The sequence below is a fragment of the Sylvia atricapilla genome, chromosome 4, assembly GCF_009819655.1.
Source record: "Sylvia atricapilla isolate bSylAtr1 chromosome 4, bSylAtr1.pri, whole genome shotgun sequence".
NCBI classification, from domain to species: Eukaryota; Metazoa; Chordata; class Aves; order Passeriformes; family Sylviidae; genus Sylvia; species Sylvia atricapilla.
In genome coordinates, this window is record NC_089143.1 from 17,946,563 (window position 1) to 17,972,310 (window position 25,748).

General features: G+C 41.8%; 1 protein-coding gene across 1 annotated transcript; it reads right to left on the reverse strand.

Annotated features, from left to right (window-relative positions):
* Window positions 1-1,646: 1,646 nt before the first annotated feature.
* LOC136360172 (ADP-ribosyl cyclase/cyclic ADP-ribose hydrolase 1-like) lies at window positions 1,647-25,748 on the reverse strand. The gene is given in 9 exon segments (XM_066317206.1): window positions 1,647-3,316; window positions 5,156-5,242; window positions 7,463-7,555; window positions 8,172-8,248; window positions 9,916-9,998; window positions 10,709-10,844; window positions 11,484-11,613; window positions 25,512-25,634; window positions 25,636-25,748. Coding segments are annotated over 9 exon segments (924 nt in total). The 3' UTR covers window positions 1,647-3,234.

Consider the following 25,748-nt stretch of genomic DNA (forward strand, 5'->3'; position numbering starts at 1 on the left):
ATTTTCTTTAGATTGACCATTGCTCCTTTCAAGCTATCTCATAGGAAGGATCAGCCTCTTAGTCCATTTAATTGTCATTTTAAGCCTGAAAATGCTATTGCTGTTAAGAGAAAGTTTCTGAAATTCAGCCTCTTCACAGGGTTTCCTTCCTGAACACTTGCTGATCTCATCTTTTTATTCTTTCTACTGAGCTCTTTTACACAAGACAGCGTCTGAAGGTCACTGTTTTGACTATGAGGGAGTCTTTCTGGCTACCTGCATGAAGGGTTGCCCCAAAAAAGTAAGGGGAAATTTCTGCCTCATACTGATAGACACTACAGTGCTGCCACTACCTCAGGTTCCATCCAAAACCATTCCCCTCCTGCCAGAGTCCGGGGGACCCAGACCCACTGCACAACATGCTGCCCATATACATATGAACAAAACCAAAACCCCTCTCAAAGATTTCCCCCATATTACAGAGCTCAAGGCCAGGCTGAGTGGGGCTTTGAGCAAGCTGGTTTAGTGGAAGGTGTTCCTGCCCATGGCAGTGGGGTCTGAACTACGTGGTCTTTAAGGTCCCTCCCAACCCAAACCATCCTCTCTTATATGAAACCAAACATAAGGCCAAGTGCTGGGCTGCCAAGGAGAACAAACCTTTCTATATTTCCTTTGTTTCCTAACAAGGTTAATGATTGCAGGCCTTGGTCAGGTGAAGTGCATCAAAGACCCAGGGAGCAGCAATGCTGCTGTGATAGGGTCCTAGAAGTAGCTTTTCCAGCTCTGTGTGGTTCTGGGACTGAGATTGGTATCACCTTATCACACAGTAACTCAGATTCCTCTCGTGTTTCTGGGCAGCACTCCTTAGCAGTGCTTGATGTGGGCCTGAGGCACAAGCCAGCCTATTTACCTTGAACAAATTATGAGAGTTAGCTTTTTCAGCCTAAAAGCATATTTTCAAATCCCAACATTTTCCAAAACATATTAAGAAACATTTATTCCAAATAGTGCAGAAAACGCATAGGGGTTTTTTTCCCTTTTATTTATTTTCTGTGAATTTGAAATATTTTGTATTGGTTTGGGAGGGTTTTTTACTTGGTAAATCTTTAGCAAAGCAACAAGCTTCTCAAGAATACTTTTCTGGTAGGGCATGTCTGCACGGCATTTCAGAAGTGTCATCATGCATAGTAAAGATGTTTATTGGAAATGAGCTTGCTCACGTTCTGCCATGCATGTGATCCCAGCAGCCCAGACTTGCCAGCCACCTGCATTACAAAGCCATCATTTACTCCTCCAGCACATTTGCCCATATTAATTGTGCTCCTCAGCTTCCAAAAGCAGTTTGCTTCTTAGCATCTTGCTACATAACCACTGACAAGAACAATCATCTTTCTTAACTCTTATGGCCAAGAACAATCTATCTCAGGATAAAGACTCAGGATGCTTCATTTCCAGCCACCTACAATGACAGTGACTTCTCTGTATCAGATGAAGAACACAGCCTGGGGAGGATGTGCTCTGTTTCTCTGCTCTCCTGGGTCGTTGCATTTTTCATACATTGAAGAGATTTCAGAGTTGTCTTTAGGAAATGGCCTATTTTGGTCTTCTGAGAATCCTTCTTTCTTAACTTTCTGGTGTTACGTACAATGTGAAACTGAATTAAGAACATTTGTCATCAGCAATTTTATTATAGATCTTGATTTTATAGTCAATTTTTTATATTGCCACAGAAGAGGTACAAAAGTGAGCATGAAGACAAACTTTTAACTGATAGTCAGAAATAACCTATGTGAAAGTATTGGTATGTGTCTATGTTGATTCATCTAAGTAGTTACATAACAGCTTGCAAATAAAAATACATTTCAACTTAATGTAAACATTATGGGTGAGGTCTTGGGTTGGTCCAGCCAGGCTCAGTGAAGGCTTTCTATTGCTACTAAAGAGACAAGGTTTATCTAGAGGTGCTCAAAATTACACCAGCCTGTGTAGTTCCATAACCATATTTTGCACTCTGGGTAGTCACTAAAACATGTGGCAGGACAACCTCCTCCCTGTGGGATCATGGAAACCCCAGTCTGCCTAAAGGTTTGGCAACTGCTGGTCACATTGTCACCTCAGCACCTAGGAGTATATCTGTGGCAAAGCCTGCTCTGTTCTCTTAGTGTCAGTGGCACTGCACAGAGGCACTACAGCCGTGGCCACGAGCTGGCCTCAGATATTTGTTTTGCTATAAACACTGCACTTGGGACTGGTAAAACAGAAATCAAAGGAAATCAGTGAAACCTGCTATTTCAGTGCACTACGGTGCATCGGTGCTTGTGATTTATACACCTCAAGGCATCACCTTTCACTGTAGAAACTGAGGTCAAGAGAGACTCCTTATTGTGGCAACCGTTTGATGTTTGTTTCTATTCCAGTGGATGGCCAAGTTGTGGCCTGAGGGACCTTTTATGAAAGTTGGAAGGCTAGTGTTTGTGCTATATTAAGAACAAAATGTAATCTGACCAGCAACGGTGCATCCAGTAGGATTTTAATAGAGCTGAGTCAGTCGCACTATTTTCTCTCCCAGCTGCACACTCAGCAGTTCTTACAGGTGCAGGCAACCCTCTGAGCAGTTTCTGGGTTTTTCTTGGCTCAGCTCAGCTGTCTTCCCACCAGCTGCTTATTGTGATACCCTTAAAAAGGCAAGAATTGCTCTGCCTATTCTACTGCTTGCTTTACCTGGTCATAAGTGTCACAGTACCTGGGAAAGCCATTATTTACATACACTATGTGCCACTGGGCAACGTTCCCCTCTGGGGAAGGTTGCACTGGAATGCAGGGAAAATGTAACACGTCCTGGTTATTTCCTGCTTAACCTTTCAGCGGGAAGGAAGGTGAGCACTGACGTGGGCAAGTTCTGCCTCTCCTGGAAAGTCTCTTTCTTCTCTGTGCATGCCCCAGGGAATCCCTGCTCTGTGCCAGTGGGGAGCTGTATAGGAGGGAGTAAACCAGGGCAAAGCACCTGCCTTGAATCACCGACCACAGCCCCGGACCACCTGAAACAGTGTTTGTGTGTGTGTGTGTGTGTGTGTGTATAGCACCACACCTCAGGTATCATCTCCTGCTATTTGGCTGTTAGTATCACAGCAAGGATGTCTGGTTATGGCCTCAGGACACGCCATGCTACTGTTATCACTCTGAGCTATGTAGCCACATCTTCTCCAGCTTTACACACATGTAATGAAATTCTTCAGCAGCGTGGAGAGCTCTGTTTCAGGGAATTGCTGTGCTGTTGGTGCAAAGCCTGCAGTCTGCATGGTCAGGGTTGTCCACACACTGAAGGAGCTGAACAGGCCTGAAATAAGACACAAAACCAAACAAATACTTAATAATTGCTTTGCGAGTACAACAGAATTTCTTCACAGTTACTGAATGCAATGTGAAAGTCAAAATGTGTGTTACATCCGTGCTTATCAAGCAGATGGATTTTCTTAGGGTAATTCTTTTTGATCGTGCTGCAGAACTTTGTGGTTTTAGGGACAAGGGCACATCAGTACAAAACAAAATAGGATCTGACCTCACAGCATGTCAGCTATGCTGCAATATAAAAAATAATTACAAAAAAGAAGAAAGATCTCTTGCACAGACTGTGGAATTCCTGCCATGCTGGAAGTTCATCTGTCTTACTCATTGACAAACCCTGTTGCTATAACAGAAAGCTGTTGCTGTGAATGTCAGATATGAGATTTTTTTCTAATGCAACCAGTGAATCCAGTCTTAAAGTTACTTCTGGAAGATACTGATGACATGGACAAAAGCAAGAGAAAATGAGCAGCACTAGTTGCTACATGGCAAGCAAACGCAGATGCTCAGCTGATACAGACCTACATGGTTCTGTTTGCAATGACTGCCGGGGAGTGAAGCCAACTTACACAGTCTATCCTGAAGTCCAGCTTTACCTTTGGATTTCTTATCTTATTATTATTCTGCATATAAAATAGTAAAATTAATTGTCCGTGTTGCTCAACCCAGTTGTTTATATATGTGTTAGCTGAGCTTTGACAAAAAGCCCTACTTGTTACTTTACTTTCAGAAGCGGGATGTGAGACACAGCAATGAGTGTGTCAGCTTCCCCCCTGAGCCACAAGGGGTCTAAGCTACCAGATATTTCCTCTTCCTGCCTTACCCCATAGTTTATTTCGTCATAGGCTGAAATAATCTGTGCCTACTTACAGGTCCTGGGAGTGCTGGTTAAAGGTTCCATTTATCCAAAGACAAAGTAAGCACATGATCTGGTAGATTTATGCACCACACCAGGGCTAACTTTCACAAAGTGCAGAGCACCCATTAATCAGGTTCAGCAATACTCGGACAGAAATATATTGCTCTGCCTTCAGATTTAAAGACCTATCATTTTTCTCCTTTGCAGACCAATTTTTCCTTACTTAAACTATTGTCACAAACTCAGAAGTTCATAGAAATCTATGTTTACTTTGGAAATGTTCTTATCCAAGTATGAGTCCTTGACACTGAAAAGCTGTTCCTGACAGATAAGATACAAGCAATATGGAATGCTTGCTGCTTTTCTAATGTCTCTAAAGAACAATTTTGCTCTGTGTGAAGGTCTCTGAGCCCACATATAGGGATAAAGGGTCTCTGGGGTTTGTATTTCCTCAGCAGGAAGATGGAGATTTCAGGCAAGTCAGGACTTGGGATGCTGTTTCCCAGACTCCTAATTTTTGCTCCTGACAATGGTAAATTATGATAATTAGTAATACTTATCATGTCGCATGCCTCACTCTCTGACAAAGCAGCAGGACAGAAAGCACGCTCAAACTATGGTGAAGGAAGTAAGTACCGCCCTTGGCACCCTGCGTTATCTGCAGCAGGGAGGAAAGCTGTCTCTTTGGTTCAGATTATTTTAAGTAAAAGCCCAGTCAGAAGAAAATCTGGTGGCTGGATTGCTCCCTCCCTGAAAACAACTGAATATGCTCAATGGGAAATGTAGGGCAGAGAGCAAGCCTCAAACCCAGCCAGCCCCAGGGCTGCAGCCTGGCTGGGAGCCCCTGAGAAAGACCCAGGCAGGCTGGAGCAATGTCATGGCAGCAAGGAGGAAGTCTGCTCTAGATCACTGTAAACCTGCAGTATTAGTTTTATGTTAGCAAAGTCATCACCAATAAGAGTGGATAATTACCTGTAATTGTCTTCACAGATGATCTTAAAGTCTCGCTCCTTCAAAATGCTTATTAACCTCTGAATGGAATGACCTGAGCAGGATTCACTGTGGAGAAAAGACTTCAGTTGCTTGTGTTCCTTGTGTCTACAAAATGCTCACCTACATTCCACACTATGTCATTGCTTTATTGTAGGTAAGATTCTTTGAAAGCTTGTTTGCTAATGTGCTGTGAAGTCTGTTGGGTTTGTCGAGCTTTGGCTAGCATTGGGCCCTTGCTGGTAGAAATCATGTTATCAGCTCTGCATCTTGCATGACAGCTTTGTGCAGGGGGATGTCTGTGGGACAGGACTCAGTGTCATTCACAGTTCAGGCTACTCTAGAACTGCTCCAGTGCTGCTGGTGGCTCCCACCCACAACAGAACAATACAGGGTTGACTGAAATCTGTCAAAGAGCAAAAGAGTCAAGTCCTCTGTGTGATGAGAAAAGGGCAGTCATGAAAGCCAGTAGCTAAGATAAGATAGGAGGAAACTGATAGAAAGCAGGAGAGGAAGTAGGCTATGAGCACCTCCTGTATGTTTGACAGTTTATGGTTGCTGCTGCTGCTGCTCTATTTTGGCAAGAGGCTCTTTCAATCATTTTTTGTTTCAGCCTAGGAGCCCTAACTTGTGTATTTCTTTCCCATCCAATTAAAGGTTTCAAGCAGCATATAGCACTCTCATACCTTCAAGATCTTTATCTCTATGTTTAATTTAATAGCCCAAAGGCTCCAAAGCTATAGTGAGAGGTTTGACAAATGTCATAGGCACAGACAGAGACACAGAAAAAACTTGTTACCTCAAGGTAAAAATCATCTCCTCATCAAGAGTATAGCACTCACTTCTACTACTAGGGACAAATCCAGTGCCTAACATATGACATTAGTGGAAAGCACTGCCAGCTCTTTTTCATTCACAAGTCTTGAAAAGTTATCAGTGATTGACCATGGAATATAAATCAGAAGATATAAGGAATACATACTATTTGGGCTACTCCCCCACTCTCTCCTTAGAAGAAAGCAGAAACATAAAAAGGAAATTGCTATGAGCTTGTCACAGGAGGAAGACACGTCCAGCAAGAGGGCTGGAAGGGCACTTGTTGAAGCTGTTGAGGGGCTTTTCTGATGCCAGGAAATCATGGGACAAAGGATCCAGTGTCATGTCTGGGGAAACTTGTAAAGATTATTCAGTGTACTTTTCTTCAGCAAACCTTTATGCAAGGACTAAGTCTGGTATGCTGAGCCCAGCATAGATGCACACCTGTGAACCACGGCAGGTGTGTCAAGTCATGTGGAAAGGGGACACTTCTGGGTGTCTGGGCTAAGGGAGGAGCTGCAACACAGGAGCTGGAACTGTGTCAGGGAGTGAGGTTGTCTGAGCAAGGCCCATGCTCCCTCCTGAGTTGGACTTCATCATCACAGCCTGCTTCCTGATCCATGACACCAAAGCTGCTGTTCCTGTCGTGGAGATGGTTAAGAATGGGAAAAACTGTGGCAGTGCATTATGACCGTGTGAGCCATAGAACTGGCTCTCAAAGTAGGGGTCAAAGGCACAGAGCCTCATGCTTAGTGTTTCAAATGCGGTATATCTGCAAATGAATCTGATAAAAACATCACCCAGAAAGGCTCAGGTGTGATTTGAGGTTGCTGTTCTAGCATCAGTAATTCCATGGTAAGCATTTCAACTGCAGCTGAATGAACTACTGTCATTAAAATCAGAGAATCATTTAGGCAAGAAGGGACTGCTTGAGACCACCTAGTCAGAGCAACATGAGCTGGAAAAGGTTGCCCAGGTTCCAGTTAGGTTTTGAGCATGTCCACAGATGGAGACTCCACCACCAGTTCTGTCATTCAAAAGTGGCTGTGCTCAGCATTATTATACAATTCCAATTATAATACAATAATTATACAATTCCTATACAAACATATCCATGTCTGAATGGATACATGGACATGTTTATCCTTGCAGACATAGCCTGGTCTCTGACTTCAGTGCTGCACACATAGCAAAGGTCTCTAGACCTCAGTGGAGTTGAAAGGAACCTAAAGGTCATGGGAGCCCTTGGAAGCAAGGGAAATGTCATTGTGTTTTACCTGTAACTGTTCAGCAGTACCTACAAAAAATACTAGAGGAAGCAACAGTACAAATGTTATTTTTTCCTGCAAAGTAAGCACCTAGAAGGTGAGAGTAAAGAAGATTTCATTAGTTTAAGACAGTGTTGCTGGCAGACCTGAGCTATGCCCTGTGCCCTCCACACACTGCTCATCACTGTGCACCAGTGTGACTTACCTTTGAGGTCCACCAATGTCTTGCATAAGCCAAATGTGCACTTCAGAGACTTTATCTGGATCCAGGTTAAAGACCTCAATACTTCCAAAAATGCTGTAAGAATGGAACATGAAACACTCCTTGTTATCTCAGAAAGAGGTAGAGAGTATGCTCCCCAAATACTAGTGCTTATTAGTGCTCCCATAATACTCAGAGAGAGAACATTATCTTGCCAATGGATTTTCAAAGTATTTAATTGCCTTATGGTCATACGTTATCTCCCTATTCTTATTTCACTTTCAGGAGAACTTTAGAAACTGCCTGCAGACAGAAACAAGCTGAAGTTTTGCCATCTTTAGTGGCTCTTCTCCTGTTCAATTTCCTGGCTATTGATTTGGTTTGGTGCCAGGGAAATGACCATGGCTGTTCCTCCAGAAAATATATTCTTCATCTTTTGATATTATTCATGACTGCACTTGCAGCCAGGTAGCCAAGTCTAGTATAGTAAAATCAAAGAAAGTGCAATAATGAAGTTACTTTGAGCAGTAAGAGCACAATGGACACGCTTACCCTCTGAAGGATTTCAGTGACAGTCTGTGTATAGAAGGAGTGAAAAGAGTCACAACAGCCAGGGGTGAGTTTAACAAAATCCCTTCTGCACTGGGACTCACAGGCAGACAGCCACATGCAGCCCCACAGAAACATGAATGGTTGTGTGTTTAGTGAATACCTGCTGCTTCTGAAAGCTCCAGCTTCTACTGATCCATTGAGCATCACTTGAACCACACCACATGCTGCTTCTGCAAACTGAACCAAACCAATGCACATTACACTCTGACACTACACGCAGTGCCATGGCAGAGTTGGGCCTGGTAGAATTCATTGATGTCCTCAGAACTGCCTAATACAAGCAGAGTATATGGCCAATATTTTTACAGAAGATTTCATTGCAAAAAAAAAAAAAAAAAAAAAAAAAAGCCTCTGAAGGCTATGGCAAAACTGTGATAAAAGCCTCATTAGACAGCTATGAATTGGCAGTCTAAGGTTGCATGGGATTGGTACAGCAGTTTCAGTTTTTATAGGGATTTCCAGAGCCCCTACAGCTGCAGTTGTCTCTAGTAACTCACAGTAATCCTCAAACTGCTTTAGTTCAGAGAGTAAACACAAGCCAGAACAGAGGTATCACTAAGTTTAAGGACACACAGACTATCACACCTTTGCTTCCTTGTGACTCATGCTCTGTGTTCTTTTGTGGCTTCGGATTTTTTTGTCTCGATGTTTTAGTAAAACTATCACTGAGTTTTTTTGATTTGATTTTTAATATACTGGATCATGTAATAGCTGCTTTTTTATTCTTTAAAACTCATGTCCAAATATTTAGAGACTAGTAAGGGCTATAAAGTACCTACTCTAGATCTATAATCCATTGATTGGTAAGACAAAGAATTTTTAAAAATCTTAATGCAGGTGACTGTACTTATTAAATCTTTCATGTCCTCTTAAACAACGTGGCTCAAACTCAGATCTCGAGAGCTGCAAAGTTTTGGGAAGTTCCATTATGCGTAACTCACGTAATAAAACATGAGTTATAGTGGATCTTGAATTTATATGGCAAGGAAGTCTGCAGCTGAGCAAACCTGAGTCTGTATGTGGTTTTATCTCTCACAGACTCTGCAACTGAGCCATTTTCACTCCTAGTTTACACACAAACCAATTTTTTTTTTAATGGTGAGTAGACTTCTTCTTACATACATGAGAGCTGGACCATACAGGAATGTTTGTTTTCCACCTGGGCAGTCATCTACTAATAGTCATACCAAGGGTGAAATCTTGAGAGACGTGTAGAAGTAATACAGGACATCAGGTTTTTCTCTGGCACTTTGTTCCTGTAAAGTGCTGATTCAACAAAGCCAGGCTAATTGCTTCACTGGGACTAGCAGGATCTCATTCCTGTGATGGGAGTTGGCATGTGTCTAAGGGTGGGGACATCACAGGAACCTTGCCAGGTGCTGATGTGGGAGGATGTGCTCTTCAGGTTTGTGCCGGGAAGTGCAAGGGGATTCTCTGCCTCTTGGAAAACATCTGTGCCAATCTGGGTGCTGTTTTCCACATTACCACGCTAAAATAGATTTTACTGTAGCAATTTATGTTCTTTCATTTAATTAAGGTGATTGTTATAATTGTCAGTAATACTTACAGAGCTCCAGCTCTCTGCCAAAGGTTGTTCTAGACACTGACACTCAGCCTCTGACCACAAAAAAATGCCCAAACTACAAGGACATCAAATGTTGTACATAAAGTATGGGACCTTGGATCCCAACACCAGGATTTTTAACACCTGAAGCTAAAGTTTCTGTCAACTTCTACTGTTCCATCTTTTAAGTTCTATCTGCAAAATCACATTTTTTGGCAATGTCAGGAACTGAGTGCCTTTCCTCGCTTTTGGATTCTGGGGGATTTAGTCTAGATCTTACCATCTTGGATGCCATTTTCCAGAACACAGAGCCGGGGTTGCTCTCACATTCATTTCGTTTTGGACAAGATTCATAGTTGATTCCTGAGAAAAGATACATTTATAGGATAGCTAAGGTTAGAATGAATATTTTTGCAAGGCTTGTGTAGCTTTGTGAGCAAAAAGATTTGCCCTGCACCCAAGCAAGAAGGCTAAATGGGGAGAGGGCTCTAAAAGGAAAAGGAATTTGCATCTGTTCAAAGGTCTTCATGTTTGCTCACAGTCTTTTCAGGGAGGCAGCTGCAGATCCCGTATCACAAACAATTCTCAGAAAAGTGAAGAGGGAAAACCCACAGTCCCAAATGTGAGAAACAGGTTGGTTCCTGACAAGTACAGTCTGAATACACTGAAAAATTAAACTTTGCCCAACATTTTCAATAATTCCAGCCCAGTTTAAAGGTTCCTCAGCTTAAGCACCAGCCCAGGAGTCCTGTGGGCAGCAATACCCCCAAGGTACCTGCACATTGCCCCAGCACTTTGACTGGCCCATGGCCAGGGCCTTTTTGAATGACATTCCTGCTTGGCAATCTGTCCCATAGGAGCCACAGGGTGGAAGCAAGCAAAGTAAAGGGAGCTAGATGTGGCCATTAGTTTAAGCAACAACTTGGTGTTAAAATGACATCCAAAGTTATGTTTTTTAATTTAACCTGAGAAATAGGTATTATTTTCAGACTTTCAAAATATTGGACATTTAAAGCTTTAAACTGATTCACTAGAAAATAATGGGGAAAGAATTGTGTTTAGATGTAGATTACCTGGGGCAGAAGGGTCTCCACACCATGAAATTCTGTCAGCCATGTAACCCAACAAGGTGTCCTCCAAGGTAAGGAAATTTTGATTGGATTTTGTATAACGATGAACGAGGTCACCTGTCTTGCTCCAAAACAGTGACTGTGAAATAAGACACAATGTCTGGTAAATGACAGCTTTACTACAGATGGTCAGGAAATTTTTCTGGAGAAACCCAGAAAGTTCATGATAATGAAGGAGTTTTAGTTTTATTGAAATGCAGCGAGTTCACCCTAGTGGGTCAGCTCTTATTTGAACACTCTCATTTGGAGAATATTTTGGGTGGTTATTTTTTTTTTTTTTGTGGAAAGAGACATGTTTAACTTTTAAAGGATTTTGAAAGATAGGTTTGACTAATTTACATAAGATATGTACCAAATTCGTTGTTTGCTTTTGAGCTGCACATGGAAGAACAGCTTTCTGGAAGCAGTGTCCCTCTAACAGCATGATGGCATGCTCCTTACAGAGAGCCATATGCCCAGGGAGTAGGGACATCCCTGTCACTTCACTGGGGTGATCCTGGCTTAAGGCAAGCCTTACACAGGGATGATTCCCAGTGCTAGAGTATGGACAGGGTTCCTGGGGTCCAAAGGTGTAACTGCAGGACTGCTGCAGTAAGTGCAGAAGTAAAGTGCCATCCTCATCGACCTACAGCCCCTCAGAGCTGTTATGGGTGAGATCCCACTGCCCTTTGGACTGCCCAGACCTGGCATCCCAGCACAGCCCACCCTGCCCTGTTACCTTGTTACAGGGTATGGGATGACTCGCTAGCTCCATTAAAGGCTGATAATCTTCTGGTGTGATATTACAGGGATTCTTGTAAATGAAGGCATCTTTTAAGGATTCCCAAATTTTTAAACAATCCTTATCCCTGCCGAGAGATTAAAACATAGTTATTAAATATCTCTGAGTCTTTGTGCTTGTGAAAGGTTTTCTCTCTGTTGTGGTCAAACACTCTGGATTGGATGTTAGAAGAATTCCAACTGTGCTCAGGCACCAAATACATGATCCATTACAAAAGCAGAGTATCTTCAGCAGATGAAGAATATACTGAGGAATAAACAGTTCAAAATCATCTTTCTTTCCTGCATTTCAAATTAGTTTATTGCAATATCTGAATGTCATCTAGGTTTTTACCCCTTAAAATGATCAGTGCTGATTTTACATAACCAAAAGATTGAATTTCTTGATTGTTCCTTATTCACCAAATCACAAGAAGCAAACAGTTTCTCAGACTATAGGTTGTACATTTTAAAAATATGGTCAAAGGGTACTGTCCCCTCACATACAGCCAAAAATATGGTCATGTATCTCCCTGCAGAGAGCTTGATCCTAGACAAAAAAATGTCTGTAATTTTTTCTAAAACAAAAGCAGCAATTTAGCTGTTTGAGGCCTGAGATTATTTTCATTTATGCACTAATTCAGAGCTATTGACTTTACTAGAGGCACAGTTGATCTGCACACGTGTAACCAAGATCCAGGTCAGGTGCCACTGTACAATGCTGTCTGAAAGTGAGCCTGGGAGCAGGGACAGGGCACGGCAGCCTGGAGGGTCTATGGCTAAGTGGCCAACTGAGGCAGCCCTGGCACATCCCAAATTTCGTGTCATGTCATGTCATGTTAGGTCATGTCATGTCATCTGTCACAGGACCAGCCCCACTGCATTAGGGACCAAACCTCTTGTTTATATGAACCAGATTTATCTCTTGGTGGATAAAGGTGAGTAACAATGATGATTTCTTAACAGGACTAATATCTTTCATTCAAGAGCCTAAATGCACTTTCATTTATATCACTGTAGAAATCAGAAGCCAGACTGTGGATGCTGCAGGGTGCATGGTCATTGTTTTGCTGTTGCACTCTTGTCAGCAAGAATTCACATTTTATGTAGCAGAACTTGAGTGTATTAAATTATATTCTGGAGGAACATTTCTCTGGCTGCATAGCGTAAATAACCCACAGAGACCACACTCCAAACCTTGGTATTTTATTTAGGGGTTAGGAAGTTGTAAATACCTCTCTCTGCCACTAAGGGTTACAACATGGACACACTGAATCATCCAAGAGAGAGCGCTCCTGCAGAATGAGGGGTGACATTAGAGAATAGGCACTGTCCCCTTTGCTCTGCACAGTCAATGGTATCATAAAGACAATTTGTAGAGCTTGGCTGTAAGCACAGGCACATCTCACAAACATTTATATAGCTCACCCTTTCTAATTTGTCAAATGATTTGTCCTCCAGGCAGCCTTTTTTTTTCTTTTTTTTTTTAAGCTACTCCTGAAATCTGCTTTATGTAAGAGCGTTAACAGCCATGGGTGACAGCTGGGTACCCAGTGATCTATCCCTTCATATGGCAAAGTTTTCATGCCTGCTCTCAGAAGACAAAATATTTTTCAAGAAACCATTATAACCCCCTTTTTTTTCTCTCTCTCTCTCTCTCTTTTTTTTTTTTTTTTTTTTTTTTAAATTTCCGAAGCAGAGAGGTAGGAGATAGACACAATATAAAGCATTTCTGCTACTAGACTCAAGCCATGGCCATGAGAGGCACAAAGAAAACCATCCAGGTGATTCATGATCATGCCAAGATGGATTGCTGAGTCAGTAATCCAAAGCATTAGTGTTCTATCCTTTCAAGACACCAAGCTCAGCACTGGATGATGTGTGGCAACGTCACCAATATCTGAGAGAAGAGTCTTTACAGAGTCTGCACAGTCCTGGCAGAGCTGAGCCAAACTGTATTTTTAATGCCATAAAAGCTGGTAGGTCTTAGCCTGCAAGTGGGGCTAAGACTCTTCTACAGCTGCTAATTGGTGTGGTACTGCTGGTTGCATCACAGGGAAGAATGGTAAGTCATAAAGATGGGCTTTTACAGAAACTAGGCAAATTCAGCATTGTTTAAGAAATAAAAATACAGATCATCAATGTAAAACAAAAAGCATAAAATTTAAATAACCTTTTCTTTTTGCTGTCCTCACCTATCAACATGGGGGTTTCTTTTACTAATGAATAATAAGAAATTGCTGATTTGCCACTGGAAAGCTATTTCTCTGATATGAGGCACAAATTTTGTTCCACTTCCTAAAGAGATTACCAGGCACATAGAGCTGTGATTTTGGTTTACTTATGATAAGCAGTGAGAAGACTTGAGGACCTCCAAATCCCAGCTCCAGGAAGACATGCCATTCTTTCCAGTCTCACTGTTGAGGTAGATTGTGTTAATAAATTTTCACCTGACCTTTTTCCAACACAGAAAGAAAATATTTGTCTGCTATGCAGCATTGAACTCACACCCAGCAGAGGTGAGGGCAGAGACTTTCCGTAGCTCTGGGCCTTCTGAAACAATATGAGAGGTTTGCTGGCACATGGTATGCTAAAAACTCCAAAAGAACAGCTTCAGGTTGAAACAAGAACATGTGCCTTGCCAAAAAGAAATGCCTGAGAAGCAAACCTTTCTCTTAAAGCTGCTCCCAAGTCATAGAATATGTTGTTTTACTGTTCCTTCTGGATTTACAGAAGAAAGGGAGACTGCAAAAGAGATTCTCTCTCTACCAGTTAATTGAATTTATCTAATTCAGATAATTCTGGAGTCCATGGGGGATACTCTTATGTCCACACTGCTGTGGGCCTTGGGTACTCTCTTTCTCTGGCTTTTGTTTGTGCATTTTGGGTTGTATATAAACTATTTCTGCATCTTATCTGCAAATACCATATAATCTCTTCAGGCATAATGGACTTCTTCCTTTGAGGCTAGCTTTGTTTATGCAGAAATATCTAAGGCATTTCATTCTACTAAAGACTTAGAAATATTGCATCCAAACTCAGAGATATGTAGCATAAATGTATTCTAAATTTATGTTTAATTTTTCCAAGTTTTTTTTAATTAATAGAGTTTGGGCAATGCCAGTAAACCTGAAATAATAACTAACAGAAAGAACACAAGTAATCTTCTGTAAACGTAAAACCTGCAACATTTCTCTGAAAAACAGGGACTGAAGAACTTGCCTTAAGATCTTTTTGAGCCAGAGACTTTAGCGTGAACTCAGTATAGCATACAATAAGGGTTGGGATACAAATAAACTTTTCCTTAATAAATCCAAATATTATACATACTGCAAACAATATACATACTTTATCAAATAAACTTTTCCTTATTAAAACCTAATGTTATACATACTGCAAAGCATATCCTCCATTTGTCCTTACATTGGGGTAGAAATTGCATTTGCCAATAAATTTGAGTATTTGTGTCCATTTGCCTTGTATATGAATATTGCATTAATCTATCAAGCAAAATCTAGGGCCAAAAACATTTCCATTAGCATCTGTTCCAGCAGCCAAATTTTAATGTGCATATTAGAAAAATGGACAGCTTCTGCATCATTATTTCTTTCATATCTACACATTGGTCTGGCTAACCTTGAAAGAATATCCTTACACTGAAAGGAACAGGACAGCACTGAACTATCTGGTAAATCATTGTTACTATAGATTTTTTCCTTTGCTTTAGATTTTTTTTTCTTTAACTGGACATGACAGAGCAAATTCATCCCCAATTGAAACTGATTTAATTGGTATTAATATCAAGCATAAGTTTCATCCCCACAGATTTCAGTAACATCATGAACAATGTCTTCCTTTCAGTTCAGCACTGGACTGACACTGAATGCTGAAAACATCTTAAGAAGGGCAGTGTTCCCTTGGGCTGTGCTGCCTCTAGTTTTCCACTTAAGAATTTGAGAAAGATGCTTAAACTATGGGGCCCATTTCAAATTTACTACTAAAGAAATACTTCCAGACTTTGTTCTGGAGAAGTCAATCAACTCTGCCTATGTTTTTAAATCACCCTTGAAGGCAGAGACACTTTTCTGGTGAGACCTATTCTCCCCTGCAATCAAGATCAGATTTTCCAGGGTCCAGAATTTTATTTCTAAAACACTGCAATGTCTTCAGGCCACGCTGAGTTTTAATTGTGACCCTATGGTGAAGCTCTGAAGTTACAGCTGGACACAGTCCCTTGAGCCCAACCTGTGAAGTGATCAAACCTCTGCAATTTGTGTAAGAAAATCCTCATTTGCTACCATCACTAGCCAAAAGTGTGAGGAACCAAAGCACTCAGAAATCTGACTCTTGAAAAAGTCAGCGAGATGGTTGTGGTTATAACATAGCTCCTTGAAGACCTATAGCCAGTTTTCACTCTTATGGGGATGTGGGCTTCACCTGTAAAAGCCCAGATTTCTCAGGACAATGTGTATCCAAAGGAACTAAATGGTGTAGCAACATTTCTGCCTCTAACAGACCCATCTTTGCCTGTGTCAATTTATCTGCTGCATTTTGGTAAACTGCAATGGCTGTAGACAGCAGTGAAATTTATATATCCATGGTCAATCTGTTTTTTCCATGTGAGCTTATGCGTAGCTATGTCTTTACATCAGAAATTATACCAGAAAGGACCAGTAATGTTTATGCCTGTGTTGAGAGGAAGCCCTTTGTAACTCCTTTTGCTACCTTCTCTGCCCTAACTATTTCTGGGATTTTATTTCCTCAGCCTTCCCTTTGCCGTGGCTCACTGCTGCTTTGGAGCAGCTGTTTTGGAGCTGCTGCCAAGGACAGCCCAGGCAGCTGTGGTCTCTGGAGCTCAAAGCAAGGAGAACAGTGCCATCAGGTGGGAGAAGGAGCTCCTCGGGAGCAGCAGCTGAGGTCAGCCCCAAAGGAGTGGGTTTTTCCTGCCGGGAGACGGCGGGACCCTTCTCCAGGGCACGGAGCTGGAAAATGGGGATCGGCTTCCTTCTTATTATTGTAGCACCTAAAGCCTCCCATCAGGTGTCTTTGTCCTAAAAATCAGACAGGTATGAATTAAGAGAGGTTAGCCAAAACAGCGTCTTCGCTGAGGATTTGAGGACACTACTGCCTGCTGGATTTAGCACGGGGATAATGGAAAAGGGGGGAAATTAGAAATGAAAAAGATGAAGGAAAAAAATCAGACCCGTCAATCTCAGCATCCTCAATAAGCACAAGCCTCTCGTTTCCCATTTAGTTTAATTATTGCAAAGTGTCTGCCACCATATCACAGATCAGACTTTTTGTCAACATGAAAATTACATGTTTGATATTTTTGGGCAGTTTGATTTGGTCAGTAGTGCTTTCTGCTGATTAGATACTTCAAAAGTCAGTAAACAAAGCATTGGAGGAACTGACTGGGAGTCGAGAAGGAGGTCCAGAACCCCGCTTCACAGGCGGATGACTTCTGGAAATGTTGCCAATTAAATTCTGCACAGCAAAGAGGGGCAGCCTGGAGGTCTGGGAAAAGAAGCACTAAGTGAGATCGCTGCTGGATGCACCTCAGGGCTTTGTATGCTCCTGTACAGCAAATTTCCTGCAGCAAGTGACAGCTCCTCATCACATTAGTCCTTCACCTTTGGCGGCACTAAGAAGGTTTTAAGGGCAGGAATATTTGTGCCTTTGGTTTACAGCTCCTGGAGTGTTTTATGTGAGTCGGGAATCGCTGCTGCAGGACAACATTAAGCCTTATCACCCTTCCGGGAAGGCTGAGCCAAGAGGTGACAGCTGTAACCACTGAAGGGTTCATCTACACAAGCAGATTGTTTTGCTGACTGGGTTTTCGCCTCCCCGGGTGAAAAACCAAGCTGCTAAAGCAGGTGGTGTTTTCAGAGATGCTCTGTAAGTGGAACAGAGCCTCCAGAAGGGCAGCAGTCTCACCTGGACTGCATTTTGACTGAGGGTCATAGTTGCTCTATAGTTTAAGCTTCCAAGTGAGGGCCACGTTATCAACAGATATAGAGGGAATAAATTTTAGCTAGCACTTTACCCTTTGATCAGAAAGGGTATTTGTAGTAGAGTTTTAATGTTAAAATAAACTTCCAAGAACAGTTCTATAACAGTCATCTAAATTAAAGTACATACAGGGAAATATTCGATGGCTTAATGCACTTGCACTTTTTACCAGCCGTAACATGAACTTGCACTACATTGTTTTGTTTGCTTTTGCTTGTTTGCTTGCTTTTAATAGAACTAAAGCTGCTGGGATGTGGTGTAAATGTAGTCATTTGGGAGAAGTCCCTGCTTCAAGGGTGGCCTCTGTCGGCAGGACACAGACAAAGGAACAGATCAGAGATTTAGTATGTCTGTGAGTGAGGTCCTTGATAAATTTCTTACTTTGTGGTCATCTCATGGGAAGACAGAATGCATCTTTAGCATGTTGTTTTGTTTTTTTTTTTTTCCTTGGACACTTGAGACAGACTTTCATTTGACCCTAGAGGGAAAAAGATTTATTCCTCCTATCCCTATGGATAACTAGAGTTATATTTCCTCATGGTGTTCTGAGGTGTTAAACACCTCTTGAATTTTAACCACACCTTGGCAATGACAGCTGAGTGACATCATCTCTGAGTGTGGGGGTTTTCACTGACATCTCTACAGATGTTAGAGGAGAACAGAAGCTGGGAAAAGTGGGAGAGAACAGTATTCCCCTTTTCAGCAAAAAGCTCATAAAAACATTTAATAATTTCAATCATAGGGTGATGCTATAATTTAGACAGCCATCAGACATTGCCCTGTAGAGCAAATTCTATAAAATCAATAAACGAGAAGGAAGGTAAAGTACAGGCAGCTAACTGACTGCACACAACTAAATAGCTGCAAAGAGTTACAGTGGAAAACTAAGTTGAAAAGTATTTAATCAACAAATACTTCTAATTAACATGTAGAAGGTCAACACAGACAGAATAATATTCTCTCTAGTATCTGGGATTAAAACCAAAGGAAATTTTGACTTCAAGGGTATTTTAATATAGTGATGCAATATGTGTAAACTAGCCCAAACGTGAAAAAATATTTGAAATCCTATGGAATCTTACAGTAAGAACTATTAAATATCTATACACTGTAAAAATAATGTAAATTGTATGTGCATGTGAGAAATATAGATAAATTTAATAATTATTTTTATATAATAAAAAGTCAATATAGAAAACTGGTGGGTGAGTTGACATATGGCTGTCAAGTGAGAGATAAATTCAGATCCAAACAGCATTTCTGTACCTCAGCAGTACATTGATGTTGGTCGTGGACAAAAGACACATTGTCCTTTGACATGTCCCCATTACACTTGCTGGACTCTGAGACCTTGGGCTGCTTCTGGAGTTACAGCATGGGAGGGCAGATTTTCAGCACAGAACTGAGCCTGAACTTTGCACAGAACTGGATGGCTTTTCACAGCCTTGGAGTGGCGTTTGTATTCCAGAAGGGCAGAAATAAATATGCTGGTGATTAATTATCTCAAGAACAAAGAAATGATAGCTGCTCACTTCCCTGTGAACTTGTCTCTTGCTAAAAGAAAATTAAGTCTTTCTAATGAACTTCCTTTAGAAAGAGATGACAACAAAACCGAAATAGATTTCTACCTTACAGTCCAGAGTAATTATGGAAACTAGCTTTAAGCAGCATGAGGACCCTTTTGGGGACAAACTCCAGAGCCAGTAGCCCCACCTCTACATTCTCAAGTACTAATCACTATCTATTTGTGAAAACAGAGATAGATAAGTAGATAATTACTATCTACTAAACATTACATTCCAGTCCTCCATTAAAGCTCAGTACAGCATATATCAATAGAAGTGTGCTTTTCAGTAAGACTCAAACAATTGTTAATTTTATATTATCTTTGCTACCAAGAAATTACAAGAATAATCAAAGTCACTTGTATACAATTTAGGGAAAATAATTGTAAAGGAAAACCTTGTTATAAACATTGAAGGATAGAAGAAATGAAAAGCAGAGCAATTCAGGTTTCATATAACAAAGGCTAACACAGAAAAGATTTTAAAGTCAGCACACAAACACATGAAATAGGGAGAGGAACATTAATGGCATACACAAATATTAGGACTTGGGTATTTTAATCAGCAGTGTGTAATTATGATGATACAGCGCTCATCTTAATGCTTAGAGACAAACCAGATGTAGGAACAAAATATCAACACCATCTTCACTAGAGATGAGCCAAAACATTTCTTCATTGCTGTTTGTCCTAGTTTCCCAGGGGACTTCTTAAAATCTAAAAGAATTTCCTAAGAAATGAAAGACAAGGAAGGCATTTCTGGTGATCGTCTAGTCCAACCTCTGTCTCAGAGAAGGTTGCTTAGGACCAGGATCTGTCTAGTTTTGAATGTCTCCAAGGATGGAGCCTCCACAAAGTCTCCAGTCAACCTGTTCCAGTTTTGATCACCCTCTGTAAAAAAACTTGCTTTCTTCCCTATGGTTAAATAGAATTTTCTGTACATTAATTAATGCCCATTGCCTCTTGTCCTGCAACTGAATGTCATTGAGAAAAACTTGACTCTCTCTTTTTTACCCCCCTCATTTAGTATTTATCACCTTGAACCTTCCCTTCTCCAGGCTGGACAGTCTCAGCACTCTCAACACCTCTCTGTATCTCAGACACTTCAATCATCTTCATGGTCCTTCACTAGAAGTGTTCCACGTGTGTCCCTGACTCCCTTGTAGTGACAGGACCAGAACTGGACCCAGCACTCCAGATGCATCTCACCAGGGCTGAGCCGAGGGGAAAGGTGCCCTCTGTCCCCCTGCTGCCAACGCTCCTTCTCATGCAGCCCACTGGCTTCTGTCACAAGGGCACACTGTCACCAGGCCCCGGTGTCCTTTTCCACAGACAGGGCAAATAAAGCCTTTTGTTTGCTCTGGGACCAAAAAAGATGACACAGCAATGGTAACAGAATTTTTTTAGAAAGCGTATTCTCACAAACAAAGAAGCACTAAGTCCTTTGCAGTTTGATGGATATCAAATTAGGAAGCTTTAGAAATCTGCAGAGCACTCTAAGGGGGTGTGATGCGTTACAATCGGGTAGTAACTTGTACTCTTCAGAAGACTGGTTCAGTAATGGCTTCTCTCATGTAATTTCTCAATGAAAAAGCATATTTTCTCAATGAAAAAGCAAATCTCAGGTAAGTTTCAGTATAATATTGTGACTATAAAAAACAAAGCTGGGTTTTTTGTGACACTGAATCAAATTGTGGTTATTTAGTACCATGCTTGATGTGAAAGCATTAACACCCAGTGACCAAACACAAAGAAATTACATTTAAAATGCCTAGTAAAGCATGAAGGCAAAATGCAAAAGTAAGCATACAACAAGCCCCAGATTTCTTTTGGGAAGAAATTATGCTGTGAATGCAATAGTATCTCACACAAAATCATGGTCCATACGTTCTTTTTGACAAAATGTATCTCCATCTCCACGGGCTGCAAAGGAATGGGCAGGCAAAATGCATTCATGATTGTGCAGTCAGGAGACAGAGCTCCCCCAGACACTCACCAACTCTTACTAAATTTAATGGAATCACAGACTGTTAAGATTTCTTACAACAGAACTTGCCACTAACAATAAAAACAACATTGGTTGATCTAATTATATTTAAAGGGGAAACATATTCTGTGTCCACACAAGATTGCATGAAAAATGTATTGAAGTTTTGCACTTTCAGCTTCATTGTCAGGTTTTTGCACTGCTCAGTCAGGCACAGTGGCATTGTCTGGCCTGGCAGCTACATGTCTTACGGAAACTGCTCCCTGTCTGTGTCCTTGGTGCTCTCTTCCTGTCAGAAGTTAGACAAAAAAATAAGCTGGTTTGACTTCAAATAATTTTTAAATAGTAGGTCCTTGCCAGCTTCTCTGGGCAAAACCCTGTGTAATGTGCTCTGGGATGATCCTGCTTGGGCATGGAGGCTGGACCAGCTAACCTTCTGTAGTCCCTTCAAATCTGACCCATTCTGTGATTCTGTGAATTAAAGACCGAGAAGTGACTGCAGATGTGAGGGAGGAGCTGTCATTAGCTAAGAATGAAAATGTAGAATCAGTTATTTCTAGATGCAAAAAAGAGCACTGTTTATGCTCTGGGCCTTAGTGACTACGACCTTTAAGATAATGTGTCTCCACTCCTTCCCCAGGTCACAGAGTGCTGCTGGTTCCTGACCTCAGCCTGCCAATTCTAATGTGGTGAGGAGGAAACCTAAGCCAGTTAACTTAGGCTGCAGCTGTTGCCACTTTCTCTGTCCCCACAGGTACAGAGGTGCCAAACCATCCTAAGCAGCATCCTGCGAGTGATGGGTGAGTTCCCGTATATCACCACAAGTGGCCTTTGTCAGCAGGGATCTGCTGAATTCCCTGACCTGTGCGGGTGAGCCTGCAGCGCTCCCCGCTCCGACTGACCAGGGATAAACTCTTAGAAACTTGGCGTGGCACGGGACTGGAGGGGAGACTTGCGAGCGGTCTGTCAGCCACAAGAGGGAGTCCGTATTACTGGGAAGGAGAGGACGAAGTAATTGGAGGTCAAATAGTTTCTTCAGGCCACACCGCTGCTGCTTTAATTCAGCCAGAATTACTGATGGCCACGGGGGATTTTTACAAGAGTAGTCAAATCAGAACTTCTAGCTTCTGTTAATGTTGAAAAAACCCTAAGACTACCAAGCTGTGACACAGTATTTCTTTGGAGTATTTTCCAGGGAAGTGGAAAGAGAAATATTATTCTTTACTGTCAGTATGTAGATGTGTGAGCCTGTGCACAAGGAACAAACCCCCTTAAGGCCCGCTGCTACACCATCCACATTTCTTCCTAATAAACAGGGCTAATACTGAAAATGCTTTATTCAAATATTTGGTATTCTCTTCCTCTTCCCTCATGAACTTCGTCATGACAAAGTTTATGCAGGAAGACTGAGGAAATTGCTTGTGTACAAACATTAAGAGTCAGGCAGCCAGCAGCAGAAATAAACCCGAGGATTGCATTGCACACAAGCAGTTGAACAAAATCATTACCGGCAGATGCTGTAATGCAGTACCTGAGAAATGTCCTTTTGTGAGCAAGTTCAGTGCAGAGTTTTGATGAATTTGAAGAATAAGCAAATCAACAGGATGAAATCTGATTGCATGAGGTGTTTACAAAAGTCGCCTGCAGACAGCAAGAGCCTTTCAGTGTCCTCTCTGGGCTTGGGTTCAGCCCAAACATTGTATTGGAAAAGAGAAGAGTGTGAGCAGAACAAGCTGGCTGGGCATGGTGTAAGGGCTCCAGAAAGATAAGGGAGAGTGCAAGGGGGTGTGCTCAAGGATTAAAGAGTTGTGATAGTGAAGGTGTACACTAACGTGTCAGAGGCTTTCTTAAATTATTTACAGCACACAGATGCAAAAGCAGAGCCAAATGGAGGCTATAGAACTCTGTTAAATCCATCTGTGATAGCCGGAAACAGTATAATATCCCTAGTCATGTGTCAACCATCCCTCTTCTTTTCAAAACCTGCCAGCTATTCCAGTTTGAAATATGGCAATCCAAAAGGTAGAAAATGTCACTAACTACCACAGTGAATAGATTTTCATGTTCAGAAAATATCATCAAAGGTGGAACTTAGTGACTGATATAAAAAACCATAGAAACTCAAGGAAATGTCCATGAGTTTACTAAAAGTAGATCTTTTTTAAAAAATACACGGATCAGTGTAAGATTAGAAGGGCAGGAACAGAATATGGACAAACTTATGAGAAAATGAGGAGATATCTAACCAAGATAATGAAGTTCCCATGGTGGGAAGTAGTGGCAGGAGCAATCCTAGCAGAGTACAGGGCACAGCTTGCCCGGCTCATAAGACTGTCCATCAGCTCAGTTCCCTGTTCCTACTCTTCTCTTTGATCAAGTGCACCACAGATCCCATACAACAGAGGATCCAAGGCCTACATTAATGATGAAAGAGAGAGGGATGAAAGATCCCACTCTCTGATGTGTCCTAAAGGCACCCAGCTCATTATCAGAAAGTGCCAGTGACAGAAGTGGTTGGTTACATCACAAACTGCACAGAGCTCAGTGCAATCAGAAATGAGCAATCTTGGGTTTGATTCCCAGAAAAGCACCTGCATTTAATTTTCCATTCAGGAAACCTCTGAACATTTCAGATGTACAAAAACAAGCATATGCATATTTTTCCTTCTTCTGTGCTCTATGCTTCAGAAAAAAAAAATCTTTTAAATTATAAAACAGAACAAAAAAGGGTCTTACTATACAGAAGTCATTTAATCTGAAAGAGAGCTTACAGCCACAAAGGTATTAAGCACTGTTGGATTATGTATAGTCCAAAATATTGCACTTTGTACTAACAAACCTTTTAGAAAACTTGTGATCATGGATTTGTGATATATTTAAAACTGTTCTTGAATTAATTGCCTAAACAAATCATTCCTAGAGATATTTGTGGTCCAGATTCAGACTGTGTTTTCAGTGGAAACACACATGGCTGTGGGTGAAAGCATATTAACACAAAGGGGTTTTTAACATCTTTAGCACCCCAATTTGAATGAAATGAGTGCATGTAATAAAGGCTATTAGGCTTGAAAACAACTTTAGATTTAAATATTGAGTGTCTAATTCTTTAATAAACTAATTTATGCTTTTAGAAACATGTATATGATTTTGCAAGTTTCAGGTGCTTTTAAATTTTATTTGCAGAAGAATTCTCCTTTCTCTCACAAATATTTAATTTAAAGCCACACAAATATTTAATGTAAAGAACGCATGAACAAGTCTCTGTGTGCTCAGGCCATGGTTTTCCACATGACCCTTCAAATACTGCAGATCAGCGTTTTCATACAGTGCAGGATATCCAAAGCCAAAAGAAACTCAAATGCAAGCAAACTAAATACTTTGTTCAAACTAGAGCTTTGTTCCCATCGGCTCAATGTCACGAAAACAAGAGGTGGCAATTGCCTTTTTGGGACAAAGACCAGGATGGTTCTGTCACCTGCCAAGGTGTGGGGCAGCCCCACTGCACTCAGCCCAGGGTGATGGAAAATTCTGCCAGAGGCTCACTGCAGACATAAAGCAGAGTGGCTGGTGCCACAGAAGGGGTGGATGGTTCCCTGCTGAGAGCCCCTGGCTGCTCTGGATCTTGTCCTGAGGGTTTGGGTGTTCCCAGTAGCTGCTGGGGCCTTGGGGCACTCCTTATTTCATACTTTGCCTCTCTCTGCAACGAAGGGGATCAGAAAATCAGTTCTCAGCTCGAATGCACTGTTGTAGACCTGGGCTCATGGAATGTCTTCTGCAGGAGAGGAGGGATGGGATGCCTGGGGTGTCACACTACCTGCTGTGATGAGCTGAGCAAGGACCACCTCCGGGGGAAGGTGTTTCCAGGGTGTGCTGAGCTGGTATTGTGATCCACCTCTATTTCTCTATGCAAGCTCTCTGAGCTCATTAAAAAAAATCTTGTCCAAGTGTTAAAACCAGCTTTGGATAGCCCCAAGACACCTCTCAATGTTTACCTAACATTTTTGCCTGTCCTATAAATCTATGTTGAACCTTCTCCTTTCCCTCCCTCCTGTGTAATTCCGGTTACAGGACTGCAGTGTCACATTACAGGATTATGTCCGATCAGATTTACCGCAAATTGCTTCACTTCCATGTACTCAAACCTGTTAGAATTCAGCTTTTGTTTCAGTTGGCGTTAGGGAAGTTGCAAAATCCATTTATGATTCTGCTTTGACTCAGGATTAGTGTTACTTCTATTGCCTCTGCAGGTAGTTTCCTTAAAAAGCCGCCAGTGGGGCACCCAGTTTCTGTCTGTACATTTTTGTACAAAACAAGGGTTCTTACCCGCCCGCTTTCTCCATGCCACTGCAAACGCAGCGGTCACGGCCAGGGGGAGGCGAGAGACAGTTCTGTTCACCTGAGTCATGACCCAGACCTCTACTCACCCCAGCTCCGGGTGCTGCGCCGTGATGTAGTTGTAGCATCTTCCCAGGATGACTTCTTGCAAGTTCTTAGTGGTCCCCCTGTCCTTCCACTTCAGCATTTTGGGACCGCCTCGTGCCTCCCGTGGTCAGGAGAGAGGCCCAGCACGACGGCGAGGACGAGGCGGCCAGCAGGACCGCGATCCCCACCAGCAGGACCGTGCGCTGCCGCATGCGGGCAGAGCCCTGCTGCAGCGGCAT